The 14,959-nt window shown below is 33.7% G+C and overlaps 3 protein-coding genes across 3 annotated transcripts; 2 read left to right on the plus strand and 1 right to left on the minus strand.

The window, feature by feature from the left end:
* Window positions 1–354: 354 nt before the first annotated feature.
* On the plus strand, window positions 355–1,346 carry LOC136220645 (protein SEED AND ROOT HAIR PROTECTIVE PROTEIN-like). Its single transcript, XM_066008441.1, has 2 exons — window positions 355–725; window positions 855–1,346. Exons 1-2 carry the CDS (start codon window positions 512–514, stop codon window positions 1,199–1,201), a joined length of 561 nt encoding a protein of 186 aa, XP_065864513.1. The 5' UTR covers window positions 355–511; the 3' UTR covers window positions 1,202–1,346.
* Window positions 1,347–3,398: 2,052 nt separating this feature from the next.
* On the plus strand, window positions 3,399–5,814 carry LOC136217720 (uncharacterized). Its single transcript, XM_066004361.1, has 3 exons — window positions 3,399–3,888; window positions 3,977–4,058; window positions 4,179–5,814. Exons 1-3 carry the CDS (start codon window positions 3,623–3,625, stop codon window positions 5,568–5,570), a joined length of 1,740 nt encoding a protein of 579 aa, XP_065860433.1. The 5' UTR covers window positions 3,399–3,622; the 3' UTR covers window positions 5,571–5,814.
* A 96-nt stretch (window positions 5,815–5,910) lies between these two features.
* Window positions 5,911–14,725, minus strand: LOC136217721 (putative GTP diphosphokinase RSH1, chloroplastic). Its single transcript, XM_066004362.1, has 24 exons — window positions 14,337–14,725; window positions 13,754–13,944; window positions 12,911–13,066; window positions 12,740–12,805; window positions 12,563–12,655; window positions 12,334–12,465; window positions 12,119–12,220; window positions 11,959–12,036; window positions 11,811–11,882; window positions 11,223–11,330; window positions 10,954–11,051; window positions 10,404–10,464; window positions 10,234–10,296; window positions 10,077–10,133; window positions 9,881–9,982; window positions 9,523–9,681; window positions 9,261–9,392; window positions 9,074–9,160; window positions 8,554–8,625; window positions 7,794–7,880; window positions 7,248–7,713; window positions 6,661–6,722; window positions 6,496–6,564; window positions 5,911–6,416 (listed from the first exon to the last, which is right to left on the minus strand). Exons 1-24 carry the CDS (start codon window positions 14,359–14,361, stop codon window positions 6,312–6,314), a joined length of 2,643 nt encoding a protein of 880 aa, XP_065860434.1. The 5' UTR covers window positions 14,362–14,725; the 3' UTR covers window positions 5,911–6,311.
* Between the last annotated feature and the right edge of the window lie 234 nt (window positions 14,726–14,959).

The raw sequence follows: 14,959 nt of genomic DNA on the forward strand, positions 1-14,959 counted from the left end.
TCTCATTTATTATTTACCATGTTTTAAGCTTATAATATATTATCAGAAAAATCTTACAGAATAAAATACAAAAACACACTACTTATTATTCAAAACTCTATACAAACACATTGTATTTTTAAGCCAAAAAAAAATCACAATATAAAAAAATCAATCAATCACTTCAATCAAATTCTAAATATTTTTATTTAAACTTTTTCCCTTCTCTAAAACCTGTAGTCGCTCTTAATAAAAAAAAAAAGGGCCTGTCTAAATTGAAGGGTACATGCAATTAATCTTGATAATCAGTGTATTATTTTGCATAAAAAAAAAGGGGAAAGGTGGAGAGTGATTGGTATAGCAAAACTCAAACAGGAAACAAATGCATAATTTTGGTATAGAAATAGAATAAATCGTGCCACCCACTTATTACACAATCCCACTCCCCCATATATATATATATATATATACTTCTATCAATAAAGGATAATATCAATTTTTATTTTGTGCAGCTATAAACCATCCTTAATATATGGCTTTGTCGCAAATAATGCACTTGTCATTTATTTCCATAGTTCTGTCATTAGCTGTTATTAGCAGCGCAGGTAATGCTGAGTATGGACCCATCACCTCCAAAGCAGACAAGCCCAAGCTTGAAAAGGAAAAGGAAAAACTGCTCTCCTCACTAATTGGGGTTCAAGGTCTTATTTACTGTAAATCACCCTCCAAATTCATTCCTCTCCAAGGTACCTACGTCAAAACAAAAAATATATATACAGTCATCGTTATTATATGAAAGTATTAATTTATTTATTTTAATGAATATGGTCCAATTTTATTGGAATTTCTCCAGTAACATAGCTTTGTATGTACAGGTGCAGTGGCAAGAATAACATGTGTAGGTGTTGATGAGTATGGATATGAAACGGCACCGTTCTCCATCTTAAGTGAAGCAACTGACGCTAAAGGTTATTTTTTGGCGACTTTGTCGCCGAAAGAGGTTGAAGAGAATTGGAAGATAAAGGAATGCAAGACTTTCTTAGAGCTATCTCCATCCTATGATAATACTTGTAATGTTCCTACAAATGTCAACAGTGGGATAGATGGTGCTCTTCTCACTTCTTCTCGTTTTCTCGGTGACAAGAACATGAAATTGTTCACCGTCGGCCCTTTCTTCTATACCTCCGACGTCCCTAAATCTGTCGCTAATAATGGCTATTAATCATTAATTCATTATTTGTGCTTTCATTTGGCTGATTCATACTAATTTATTACTTTGTTTTATTTTCTTACATCTATTGGAAGAAGAAATTGATTTTCTTGTTGAATAATTTGCGGTGGCGGACTTTGTATTCTTCTATGATTATGATGGATTCATATTTTATTCTTTTCTTTGCTGTTAGTCAAACATTCATTTAGAAATTGAATATTCAATTAAAGGCGAATCATCAGGATTATTAAAAATTCAAAAAAAAAAAATTCAGGATTATTGAAACAATATATATATTTATTTTATAAATATAGTGATAAATTCAATTTAAGAGGTGATATTGAATAAATATTAACAATTTAATATATAAAATAAATAGTTAAAAAATCTTGATAATTTATTTAGCTAAAGTAATTAAATCTTGATAATTTATTTTGAATTAAACAGTTGAGGTTATCAATATAGCCTTTTCAAATTTAAAGTCAACTTGAGAAAGTATAAATTAAATATACATCAATGAAATGTATAGGAACACATCACTCCCATTCAAATTAAAACAGTAGCCTCAGAATCTTCATCGCTAAAAAAAATGAAAGTTGTAAATTCTTCTTTCAATATACTAAATAAAAAAAATTAGAAACAAAGACAAATTGTTTAATTAATTGGAAAATAGTACTCTCAGCATAAGTAATTACAAAATTACAATCCAGAAATACATCAAAGAAATTTGATTTTGCCTCTTCAATATCATAGATCGTGATAAAGCAACAATAGACAATGTTTGAAACTATTTTTGACACAACAGTGAAAAACATACTCCACTTAGAATCTATCTCATAAGTCTTTTTCTCTAGGAATAACATAATGGTCTTTCAATGAGCCCAAATCTATATGGTGAATGACAAAACTTTTCTATTTTTCCATGAAAAAAAAACATGACAATACAGGAGACATACCACAATCACTCATATACAGTAAAACTTTCATAAATCAATACTCGATAAATTAATAATTTATTTAAAATAATAATTTATTCTGGTCCCGACTTGGGTTAGTTCAAAAAATGACCAATTTTAATTAATTAATAAGATAATAATTTTTTGAAACAAGCCTTTATAAATACATTGTTTTATTATCTCTATAAATCAATAATTTCTTAAATACATAGAAATTTATATAGTAATCCATTAATTATGATATATTGAATATTTTTAACACAAGTACAATGAACTTTTCAAGTTCAATTAACTTATATAATGCACATTTAATTTTATTATGTAAAAATATGATGAATATATTTAGACAAGAACTTTATTTATTTATTGATTTTAGACAAAAACTTTAATTAAATTAGTAATTTAAAATTTATTTAAAAAAATAATTTAAAATCACTCTATAAATTAATATTAATTTATTGATTAATTAATATTTTCATAAATTAATAAAATTTAATGGTCCCAACATTATTAATTTATAGAGGTTTTACGGTAGTATCAATAAAAAAAATTATTCATTAAAAAAACTAAAACAACGTAAATAAGTTCCGACTAAAAGCTAAAAGAAAACCGGAAAACTCAAATGAAGTTGGCAGCTAGATATTTATTAAAATAATATAAATCGATACCATGCAATCAGCATGATTAATATAAAACTACTAGTACTATTTAATATTCAGTAAAGAAAACCTAGCAACTATATTTATATTTAATGAAAAATTTAAACTCCTACGGAATAGATAAAAGAAAATATAAAAACTACATGCAGATTCAAGTAATCAAATAAATGTTACTATAATATACTCCACATGATTGACAACGCAAATAACTAATAATTTATACATTTTCATAGATACTTAAGAAGGTTTCTACATCACTAAAATCAATGAGTTTCATAAGAAGATGTAGCAGTATTTGGTAACTTTAATTTTGAGTGACTCAACTTTGATTTAATGAGATTTAGTTCAAAAAATTTAATTTCTTTTAATAAAATTTTAATTCTATTAAAACATACTCATGTCTAGAGTTCACAAGAATATATTTTTCAAAAGTATTAAACGTGACAATTCTGTGGAAAAATTAATAACATGTAAGTCAAAAATACTGTTTTGGCAGTCTCATGCAAAGGCTGTTTGAATGATAAATAATTAAAAACATGGATGATGTATTTTACTACATTTTTCAACAAGCTCAAAGAGTCTAATTTGGTTGCGGTTGGGTGAGCTGCTATGATTAAATCATTAAAGAATGTCCACATAGAAAGCACGGGAAATAAACTAAAAGATGCCAAAAACAATATCTTTATTTGATATTTCACTCCGTTCCAAAGTCACTACTAGCCCACTCCTTTCTTCTAGCTCCTTCACAACATTATCGTCGATTACATTAACTTCACTACCGGTACCCCTAACCAAACAAAAACAGAAGAGCGTTAGACATGGAAAAGGAGAAGAACGCGTTTAAACAAGGCACCAGGAATCCACATATGGCCATAGCTTCAAGTGGCGGAGCCAATATTGGTGCTCTGATTCTATTCGGTGGAGCCTTGGCTGTTGGAACTTTGGTGGCAACTTTTGCTGCCTGGAAAGGTAATAGACCCAGCGATTCCGATGACAAAACCAGCCGGAAAGAGGAGAATGCAAGTCAAGGGCTGCAATTCATCGTTCAAACTTCATCTCCGACGACTTTTCATGACAATCAATGGTTAGCGTAAATTGCACCAAAAATTTCAATCTCTTTTTATTCGACTATATTGCTACGTTTCTGTGAATAAAATTTGACTATGTTTCAGCTGTACAAGTACTGGATCAACGGAGATGAATGCAACTCCGATTGATCCATCCGAGTTGACCTCTACTCCCAGCTTGATATTGGTATGTTATTAATATTATAGTTATCATATTTTGATCCATAGGGATTTGCATCGATCTAGAATGAAAATGACGATAAAAATTTGGAGTTGCATGAACGACTGACTTCCTGATTTCTTTCAGGAAGAGAATCCTTCTTCTACAACCAATAGCAGCCTTGAGAGTTTTGATAATGATGATCAAGAGATCCCTCTCACCTATGATTCCAGACAAGATAGCATCAAAATGTGCAGCAACCATTGCCGGGTTGAAGAATTATCATTGCCGGAGCGCAATAACCCCTCCTATGCACTGGACAAAGCTGCCAAGAATGATACGGTCGAGGAGACTAACTTAATGGCCACAACTGAAATTGCTGAAAGGGATGGAGTAGATGCTGAAAGGACTAGGTTAGAGGAGATATCATTAGTGCAATCCACAGAAGAAGATGATGATGAAGTGGAGGAGAAAAGAGAAGCAAAAGAAAAGTTGCTCTTAGAGGAAAAAATCCAAGTTGCAGAAAAGGGGGAACCGATTGATGTGAAAACATGTGCAGAAAAAACTTCATTAAATTCAGTCGAAGAAGACGATGGTGACAACTTAGGAAAGGGATCGCCCTTGATCGAAACAATTGAAGTCAAGAAAGAAGCTATAGATGAAGTTAAAGAAGTTGCAGAGGATGCAACAGATGCTGTAGAGATAAGCATAGAGGAGATTTCATCAGTGCAATCGACTGACAAAGAAGATGGTGATGAAGAGAAGGACAAACAAGCAAAAGAAAAGTTGCTCCTAGAGGATAAAATCGAAGTTGAAGAAGACGAAGAACGAATTGCTGTATTAACATGTGCAGAGAAAACTTCATTAAATTCAGTTGAGGAAGTCGATGGTAGTGACAACTTAGGAAAGGGATCGCCCTTGATGGCTACACCTGAAGTCAAGGAAGAAGAAGAAGAACAAGCTATAGATGAAGTTGCAGAAGAGGATGGCGAAGATGTTTTAAAATTGAGCAAAGATGAGTTTTCACCAGTGCAATCCATGGAAGAAGATGATGACAACAAGGAGGAGGAGAAAAAACATTCAATTGATGAAAAGGATGATGGTGGTGATATTGATGAGAGTGATGATGAACATATCTCGAAGAAAAGCCAAGAAAATTCAGGAGGAATAGGAAGCTCTTCTGCAGGGTCCGATGCTGAAGAAATTTGGCCAGCTGAATCGGTTGAGGCACTATCGCAAGAGCTGATGAAAGTCATGATAAGTTCACGTCTCTCTGCAGCAAAGACTACAGAGCAAGACGAATACAACAAAATTGAAGAGTTTAGTCACTTCAACAGCAGCAAAAAAGATTTCATCAACAGTTGCACAGACACTAATAGTAGAGCAAATTCAACATTTACAAAGAAAGAAGAGGACCTGGAGTTTACAGTCTGGAACAAGCAAACAACAACATACTTGCTAATTATGGCATCGATAGCACTACTTTTTTTACCTATTGCAACTCACTATCTTATCTGTCTTCTTCGTAAAGATATATAGCAATGTGGAGTAATGCTCACGTGAACCTAAATGACCAAATGAATTTGGTCATTCATTATTAGATATAGAGTTTATTAAATCTAAATTTTAAGATGGTTTGAATCTCCAATTCTAATAAGCCGCCTAGATCTAACGATCAAATTCATTTGGTCATTCAGGGTCCAGGTGAGCACTAGTGTAGTAATGTGAACAAAAATAACTTGTACTCAGTTAAGAATAATAATAAAGTTTCATCTTTAATGCATTCTCTCTCTCTCTCTCTCTATATATATATATATATATATATATATATATATGTATATATATATATATATATATATATATAGCTACAATCAAATGGTTAACGAAAATGAAGAAACTTGTGTTGGAATTGGAAAATCACTAAATACATTTTAATAGGAGAGTAAAACAGAATATCTATATGGCCAGTATTCTTACAACCCTTCTGTGCAAGTTCTTTGGCCTTCCTCTCTTCACAAAGGGGATCTTTACATGTGTATACTCTAACTATCACTCTTTTTCTCTATATACAGTGCCCCAAATATCCAGAGACAGACATTGCTCAAAGTTCTGCTGCTGGTTTTATTTTGTTATGATTGTCCAACAAATAAATGAAAAACTATTGTGCTAATTATCCAAAATGTAAGAGCACCAGAGTCTCGGATTCGTGGCGGCGGCAAAACTTCTTACCCAAGCTTCCAAAAGCTGGGCAAACTACTTTGAGCTCACTGGGACAACGTATTAACATTCAAGAATTCGGGGACTTTCCATTGAGTTTGGCCAGCTGCAGCCCATAGACCATCCTAAAACACCCAGAACCAGATCTACATTTGAGCAGGCCTTAACCTAAAAGACATAGAAGCAAGCACATCAGGACTAGAAAATTTTACTGTAATCTGCACTGAATAATTTCATGGCACATTACCAAACTATCAAGATTCCCTTCAATATGGAATAACATGACAGCCATTCCCCTTCCTCTATCAATCTCAGCCTGGCAAGTGGAAGTAGAGATACGCAGGTCACATAACTGAGAAAAATTATTACCAAATAAATAGTATTCAACAGTTCAATGAAACATGAAACTTACCACACACGAACATATAGCAATCCCTACAGCTGCCAATGCTGTCGTAACCTCTGCCATTATCCCTGGCATGTTTTTTACAATAGTTACGCAGGATATAGGATAACTGATACATCATCACAAAGAACCAGCAGAAAAAAAGTATGCAATTAATCATATAGCTTCCCTGTAACACAACTGGATATTCACTATTGACAGTCCATTAATGTTCAATTGAAATGACAAACCAAGCTGCTAAGCAAATGATTCAAAAGAAGTGCTGATTGGTTCCGTAGGGGCTATCCTTGGTTGGGAGCATGAAAAGTAGGGAGGATATGTAGCTAGCCAATTATGTGCACCTACTCTTTCCTATATTGAAACAAGCAAATATTACAGCCTATATACATTTCCTCCTAAGTTATCACTTCCCAACCATACACAGCCTTATTTGATATTTCACATGGGAAAAAGTGTTTGGCATATATCTTGTTGCCTTTTGCTAACCAGACCCAGCACTTCACCAGCATCTATAGTGTTCTAATCTTTTCAAACCACCTAAGAAGATAATATGAAAACTAATTACCAGCATTCCACCTTGAAGGAAATGTTACCTTTCCGATCTATGCATACCACACAAAACCATTGGATTGAATGCCCTTCAACACTGTGCCAAGATGCGATCTTGTTTGCATGCCAACTTTCTAAACCAGGCAAGACTTCCTTGTATGTTGGAACATGAGATTGCATAACCTTGGCAACACCATTTCCTTGTGATAATAGATCCCCCTTGGCCTCAAAAGTTGCATGCTGCAATTGCTTATTGTGGTTTCCATTGACTTTCGGGACCCAAATAGTTCCATTGCTGCAAGGTAATGGATCTTTAGAGTACTTCCCTTGATGTGCAAATTTTCCATTTCCCACAACATTCTTGAAGATTTTCTCCCACAGGGGTCTGTTCAATTTGGAATTATCTGCAAGCTCTTCTACCTCACTCTCCTCTTCCGAATCAGCTATAAAATCATTTACTGTATCTGCTGTTATTTCAGCCGCTGATAGTGCTGCTTGCTCCCTTAAGAACTGATCAGATGATTTTTTTCTCAGACTTCAAAGCACTAAGGGGAAAAAAAATCAATCTATATAATAATGATTACACTTACTTTCATAATTTTGTGCCTGGCACTACGTGTTTTTGCATGTTGCAGCCATTGCTTATGCCTCTGAAAAGAGGATTTACTAGAGAGTGCCTGGAGATATGAAATAGCAGGATGTTAAATATTTTGAGATATAATATCAGAAATGAAAAAAAGAGGTTGCAGACTTCATGGGTCACTCCCACACAAATAAAAAAGAAAATCAGATGCAAATTCATTTTTCATTTGTCCCAAAATGTAATACAGTTTCCTTTCTTAGAACATTATAATTAGTTAAATTTCCTGTTATCCCCATATTTAGATTTTATTGTTACAAACAAGTCAAATAAACTAGAGACAGATATAAAAAGTCTGAAAGTTTAATCATTGCCTAATTTGATAATTTTTTACGTTTTGTAAATATATTGAACTTCTACTTCATATCTATTATTTTGAACCCTACAAGATTAGTTTATTTTAAAAAAAAAAAAATACAATTTTAATTTAAAGTCTTTTGCATAAATTATCTAATATTAATTTAGTCAATTATAATAATATAAGGGTATTAATCCAAAAAATCACTCTTTAACTACATTAATTAACTCGTAGTAATCTGTGTGAAAATATTTGTAAGCCTATTTATGGGACAGAGAGAGCATTAAGTTTCCGCATGTTCTAAGAATTATTCCACAGAGCACACTATTAGTATTTGTACCTCCACTCTCCAGATAATCGGAATATAGTGGAAAGAATACAAGAGGGTATAGCAGAGATGACAAATACTTACGTTGTAGGTGACTATCTCCACAACTTCTGCATTAGCTAGTTCATGTGCGGGAGAGACAATATTGCCATTGACCTTCAGGAAAAAAGAAAATTGAATTAAAACTATCTCAACTAGTCCTATGCCATCCATCTTATTTTGCTCCTCTTTTCATTTGATAGAAAACATATTTCCTCATGAAAAGTTCTACACTCTTCTAGAAAAAAGAAAAGGGAAACAAAACCTTGGCTTCACTAAATCTTTTATTAAAAATGCAGAAAGCCAGATTTCCCTCTTTTTTAACCACTTAACTAGAAAGAAAATTATATATATATGTATATATATGTGTGCGTGTGTAAAGAGAACCTTCAGCTAGTAAATGAAAAGTTCTTAGGACAATAAAAATTTCTCCTCTTTTGTTTTTTCTATTGCAGAAAATATTTTCTAACAATTCCTAAGTGAGAAATGCTCTTAGACTACATTTTTATTTTCTTAAATTTGCAGTTAACAGATTAACATACAAGAATCAATCTGAAAAGGATACCTTGGCAGCCACCATCTTGTTGCCAATTTCTGTGTGTATCATATAAGCATAGTCAATCACAGTTGCTCCTTTTGGCAAATTTTTTATCTGCACGCAATTTACAAATAAATATTAATAGCAGTGCAATTCACAATTTCCCAACTTGTCAGACCACTCTTTCTGACCAATAAGTGGCAGAACACTTTACCTCTCCCTTTGGGGTGAATACAAAGATACGGCTACCTAACAGATCTCTAGTGATGGTATCTACAAACTCTCTAGAGCTCATATTACCAACAAACTCCTCTTGCCATTCTCTAATTGCGTTGAGCCAGCCAATCTGGAGGAAAGAAAGAACTTCATCCATGAAATTAGCATTAAAGTCAGAGGGCATTTTAATAGATCGTATAGCAGTTCCTTAAGGATGTCTGCTGGCTATCATATTCTATATAAAGGAAAAATGGAATTACCCTCAGTGCAATGTTTGCATTGTTCAGACAGACAGCTTTTGCTCTTGAACTTCTACCATTTGGCATTGCATGTCCCACTAAACCTGTAACAAATACTCTCCCACTGTAATGAGCAGCAATGCCTCTGTCAGCTATCAGATCCATCTCTTCAGTTCTAATCTGTCAAAAACAGTTGGCATCTAAATTATCCAGCAAAATGAAAATATCAATATTTCAAAATAAAAATCTAGAAGTTCCTTGAAAAATTTGCTGCAATTAATAGATACAATAACCTCACACAATTAAACGTGACAAAGCTAACGAAAATGAATACGAAGAGAAAATTAGCAGGGGATAATGAAGTTAAATTGCATAGTACCTGAACCTCGAGTCTGAACATGCTCTCATACAGAAACGGAATTACAGTTGTATGAAGACTTTGATAACCGTTAGGCTTTGGGGTTGCAATGTAGTCCTTCATCTGTTACAAGAATTATACCAATATTCCTATAATATTTGCAGCTGTTTTCAACACATCATATACACCATAAAGAAGAGGAAAGAAAAAGACATACAGATCTCGGAATAGGGGTCCAGATTCCATGTACTAAACCAAGAACATGGTAACATATCTGCAATTTGGGGCAATGAGAATAAGCAATACTGTACACTAGTGCGGCAGAAGACAACACACATTTCATAGGGAAAAAGTTCAAAAGGACATGGATTCACCTGCTGTGGAGTGCACAGAGGCCCAACTCCAACACATGGTTTTGGCTTTATGATAATCCGCAGCTGGTGCAACCAAAAGGAGCAATATTTCAACAAGAAAACACAAAGTTTAAGAAACAAATCATTGCCAAATATGTTGAATGATGGTTCAAGGAACATATAAAAAAGACCTGTGCTATTTGGTTAACTTGATTGATTGAACCTTTGGACTTGAGCACTGCTTTGTAAATGCTGAAAGCAAATAAAACAAAAAAAATTCCAATTAAAAGCTGTGACAAGGAAAACCATAAGAGAAAAAGTCCAGGTGGATGATTTCTCAAATTCTCATAGCAAATACAATCTGGAGGAATTATATGAAACTCTCATCACAGAATACTGGTCTCACAATCAATGTACACGAATCACAGGGTCATCAACCTCAACCTTCTCAGACTCAAAAGGAATAATTCACAATAACAAGTTCCTTTGGACACACGCAGTGCGAATATAAGGAGTTATATTATGATTGTAGTTGAGCCTTTGTTCAGCATTGTAAAAATATCTTACACCTATAATCTATTGATTATCACATAATGTAATATAGTAGTCTGCAAGAAAACATCAAATCTTTCAGCAAATATTAATAAGATATTATTATGAGCATTACATGTTTAGAGAAAAAAGGTACATATGTAAATCAACAAAATCCAAATATATAAGAAATACTAATCATGGCTTCACCTATAAGGCTCCTTGCATGCAGAGCGAACTTCGATCTTCACAGTCATAAGGTCTAGGAACTGATCCTCCTCAATCTTCTTTCTCAAAATTTTATTCGCCTAAGCAAAATAAACAATATTAAGCAACAACCACATTGATGTATGACTACCTCAAGGACCACAAACTTTGCATGCCCATACTATAGGGCTAAAATTTCCACTCCAGCCTAATATAACTTCATGAGCAGTGAAAAAAAAGGCATGATATAATTAATTAAGAAAAAAAATCACCTCTACAAGCTCTTTCTCATGGTATTTGTAGAGCTCTGCAATCCTCATCTTGACCTTAGCATAATTTTCCGGATTTGAGTACATGAATGATAGGTTTTCAAGCTCAGCCTACAATATATTATTAGATGATGATATGTAAGATCACAAAATGCACCCAACCATCCCAAATACTTGGAGCTTTGACATAAGAAGAGGTTTATTATAATTAGCAGTGTTGGCTTATCATATATAAATGATGCATCTGCACTGCAGTGAATGCAAATAATTCTACTCAAGCGAACAAAATCATAACCTCAAACAGTTGTTATTCACATTTATATCATATGACATAACTGGATTATTTATTCTCAACAAGGACTTGGACTTCAGATTCATATATGCCCCTTGTCAAATGTAAACTAACAAAGCACAAGCAATTTAAATATCTAAATTTAACATTACAAAAGTAGATTTTTCCATAAGATTATATATATATATATATATATATATATATAAAGAAGGGTGTAAGCAGCAAATAATTGTACTCAACTTGACATCAAATAATAGAACAGAATTTGACCAGTGGAAAGCTAGTATATGTGTATATACCTTGATTTGATACATTCCTAACAGTTTTGCAAGAGGAGCAAAGACTTGAAGTGTTTCCATTGCAATGCTGGACTGTATACGATGTGGTACTGTTTAGGACCATAAATAAATGCTTAATGAAAAACTTCAGTTTTCTTTTTAAAGATACCTGCTTGTGCGGTGGCATATGGGAAAGTGTACGCATGTTGTGTAACCTGTCAGCTAATTTGACAATAATGACACGAACCTGAAAAATCATCATTCATTTCTAAATTAGTTATCATAATAGCTAGCAGGGCTGGAAAAACAATGAGTGAGGAATAAATCACCTCTTCTGTCATAGCAAGAAACATTTGTCGCAGATCATCAGCTTTTACATCTTGTGCTGAATCACTTTCATTCTTACACTTCAATTTCCCCAATTTGGACACCTAGCAGCAGAGAAAAAAAAACTTAACTCGATATGTGCTCAAAACATGTATAGGTTGTCTACAATGATATTTAAGCTACTAAAGAACACCAGTATACCCATGAAGTATAGCACCTTAGTCTCGCCTTCCACAATGCGGCGCACAGTAAGACCAAATTCCTCTTCTATTCTTTCAAAAGTAACAACATTTGTATCTTCCACAGTATCATGCAATAATCCAGCAGCAATCGACTCCCAATCCAATTCCTAACAGAATAGGTAAGTTACAGTCTCTTAGATTGTAAACTGCAAGTTAAAAGTAGATTCTAGGTATGGACATACTCTTAAATTCTGATTAACTCACTAGTTCTCCTAGAATGCGTGCAACTTCCACTGGATGAATGATGAATGGCTCTCCACTGCGCCTTTTCTGACCATCATGGGCCTCAAAAGCTAGCTGTACCAATAATAAAAAGAAAAATTATCACATGAACAAGTTTGCCAGTATGCTCTACCAAAATTCTTGAGAGCATAGGGATACCTTAAGGGCATTCTGAACCAATTCCAACTCTTTTGGTGGGAGGTATGAAACACTAGGCTTAAGATCCTGATGCAATCATTTAATTAAGAGCATAAGCCAACCTATAAAGGAAGCAATCCTTCTTCAAATTAAGATAAGGTGATAGAGATGGAAGGGACATTTGCAATTTACCTCCCACAATGTTTCAGGAGTAACTTCAGTTAAGACTCCCGAGTAAATGGATGAAGAACAAAAAAGTTTCCATCGCCGTTTAGGGAGTCTCCCAACAAATGAGGACCCAAAAGCATCAACAGAATCACAACTTCTTATTTCAATGGTTTCACATTTCTGGAAAGAGCATAACATTGAATTGGTAATAGCATAAATGAACATGAGCACTAATTCATATAAAAAAAATTGCAATAAGACCACAGAATCGTGGTGTAGATAGTATGTGCTAATGAGGAGATTTAGCGTTGCATTGCTGTAATTGCCCTCTGCAGTATAACTAAAAACAATATCAAATGTGCACTTGAATTTGCTCTGATATCTAGATCACAAAAATTACTGAGGTAACCACTAATAATTTTTCGTACAAACTTATGAGGATGAGATATAAGTATTAAACAAAAATATAAAAGGGGATTTTCACAAATTTGAAATTTTAAGGTAGCAAATCACAAGAATAGTTTATCTTTTTGCTTCCAAATAAGAAGTTGCTTACAAATAAGGAATTAAATTAGAGGGAGTTTAATTTCACTGTTTCAGCGACATAATAACAAACCCGCTGAAATTAATTCTTTATCCAGATAGTTCATCTCATACAACTTTCTTTCAGTCACTTCCATTGGCTAACTAGATAAGTCGCTAATTTCCCAAAAGAAAAGTAAACAGTCAGTTACTCCCTCTTCCTTCTCAATCCTGATGCAAATTCTTTTTTGAACTTTTAAATGAAACGATGAACAAGTCTTCCCAATTACTATGGTATGCAAAGATATTCGGTGTACTAGCACTGAAGCAGTTTAAAAAACTTACATGTTTGGACTGATTCCTTCTATCATCTTGCCCAGACCACAATGAGGAACACTGAGCAGGATGAGCAGTGCTTGCAAGAGACCCTGTCAAGACTCTGGGAGCTTTCCACGCGCATGAGAGCATGCTACAGTAATATCTCCCATTAACTTCTCCTTTTGATAACTTACATAAGTTCACGCATTCCAGGGATGCTAAAAAGCAAGCAAACACACAATTACACACAAAAAAAAGGAAAATAAAAATGTATATCCTATGAAAAATCGCTGAATTGTAATTCAGATTAGTTTAATCTAAAACATGGAAGAAGAAAAAAAATTAAATAAAACAAGGCCATAAAGAGGATATGAAATTGAATTGCTTCTAAAGTCAATAAGTCACTGGTAATTTTGATCCATGAATGATACAAAATTGGCGTTCAAAAACAAAATTTCCCTCCAACTCTCACAATTTAGTATCTGAACAAGAGGCTAACCAGAATTAAACAGCAGAAATCCAGGCTTTAGGGAAACTAAGGATTGTAAAACAATTCCATGGAAAATTTTCTAATTAGAATTGAGAGTATCCTTTAATAAAGCGGACTTACCTGACAAGGAAGCAACAGAAGCCATTTCTACAACGAAGCATCGGAGCGAAGCAATCTCATTGAATTAATATTAGGCATTGAAGACGTAAAATACATGCAAAGAGACAAAGAAGTGAAGAGCTCAAATTAACACCTCTTTCACTGGAATCGACAAGAGAGGTGACGATAGAGAAGAGAAATAGAGAGCAAGGCGTTGAGCTAAAAATCTTTGAAGACTCCCTGGTTGAGCTGATAAGCGCTTTAGTTTAGGTATGGCGAAACAGAAACTTTGAATTTGGACAAATAAGCGATCGATTTGAACGACGGAGATGAAGGTGAAGAGATAATCTAGAGAGAGAGACTAGAGAGAGACAGATATTGAGTCGTTTCGCCCAGGCCACACAAAATGAATGCCGTTCGATAAAAGATATTTCTGTTTTTTATATTTTATTCTTAATAAGAATAGTTTTAATGAAATTAACTTGGTAATTTCTAGGTGGAAATAATTGTTAGTATTATTTTGATTTTTCCCCGTCTCATTTATTTACTGGCGGAGATTGGAAATTAACGCCGTCGAATCAAAGTTAAGGATTCATTTTGACACACTGAAATTTGCACAGACTTTCTTCTGACTTATTCACGTT

Source organism: Euphorbia lathyris, chromosome 2, assembly GCF_963576675.1.
Source record: "Euphorbia lathyris chromosome 2, ddEupLath1.1, whole genome shotgun sequence".
NCBI classification, from domain to species: domain Eukaryota; kingdom Viridiplantae; phylum Streptophyta; class Magnoliopsida; order Malpighiales; family Euphorbiaceae; genus Euphorbia; species Euphorbia lathyris.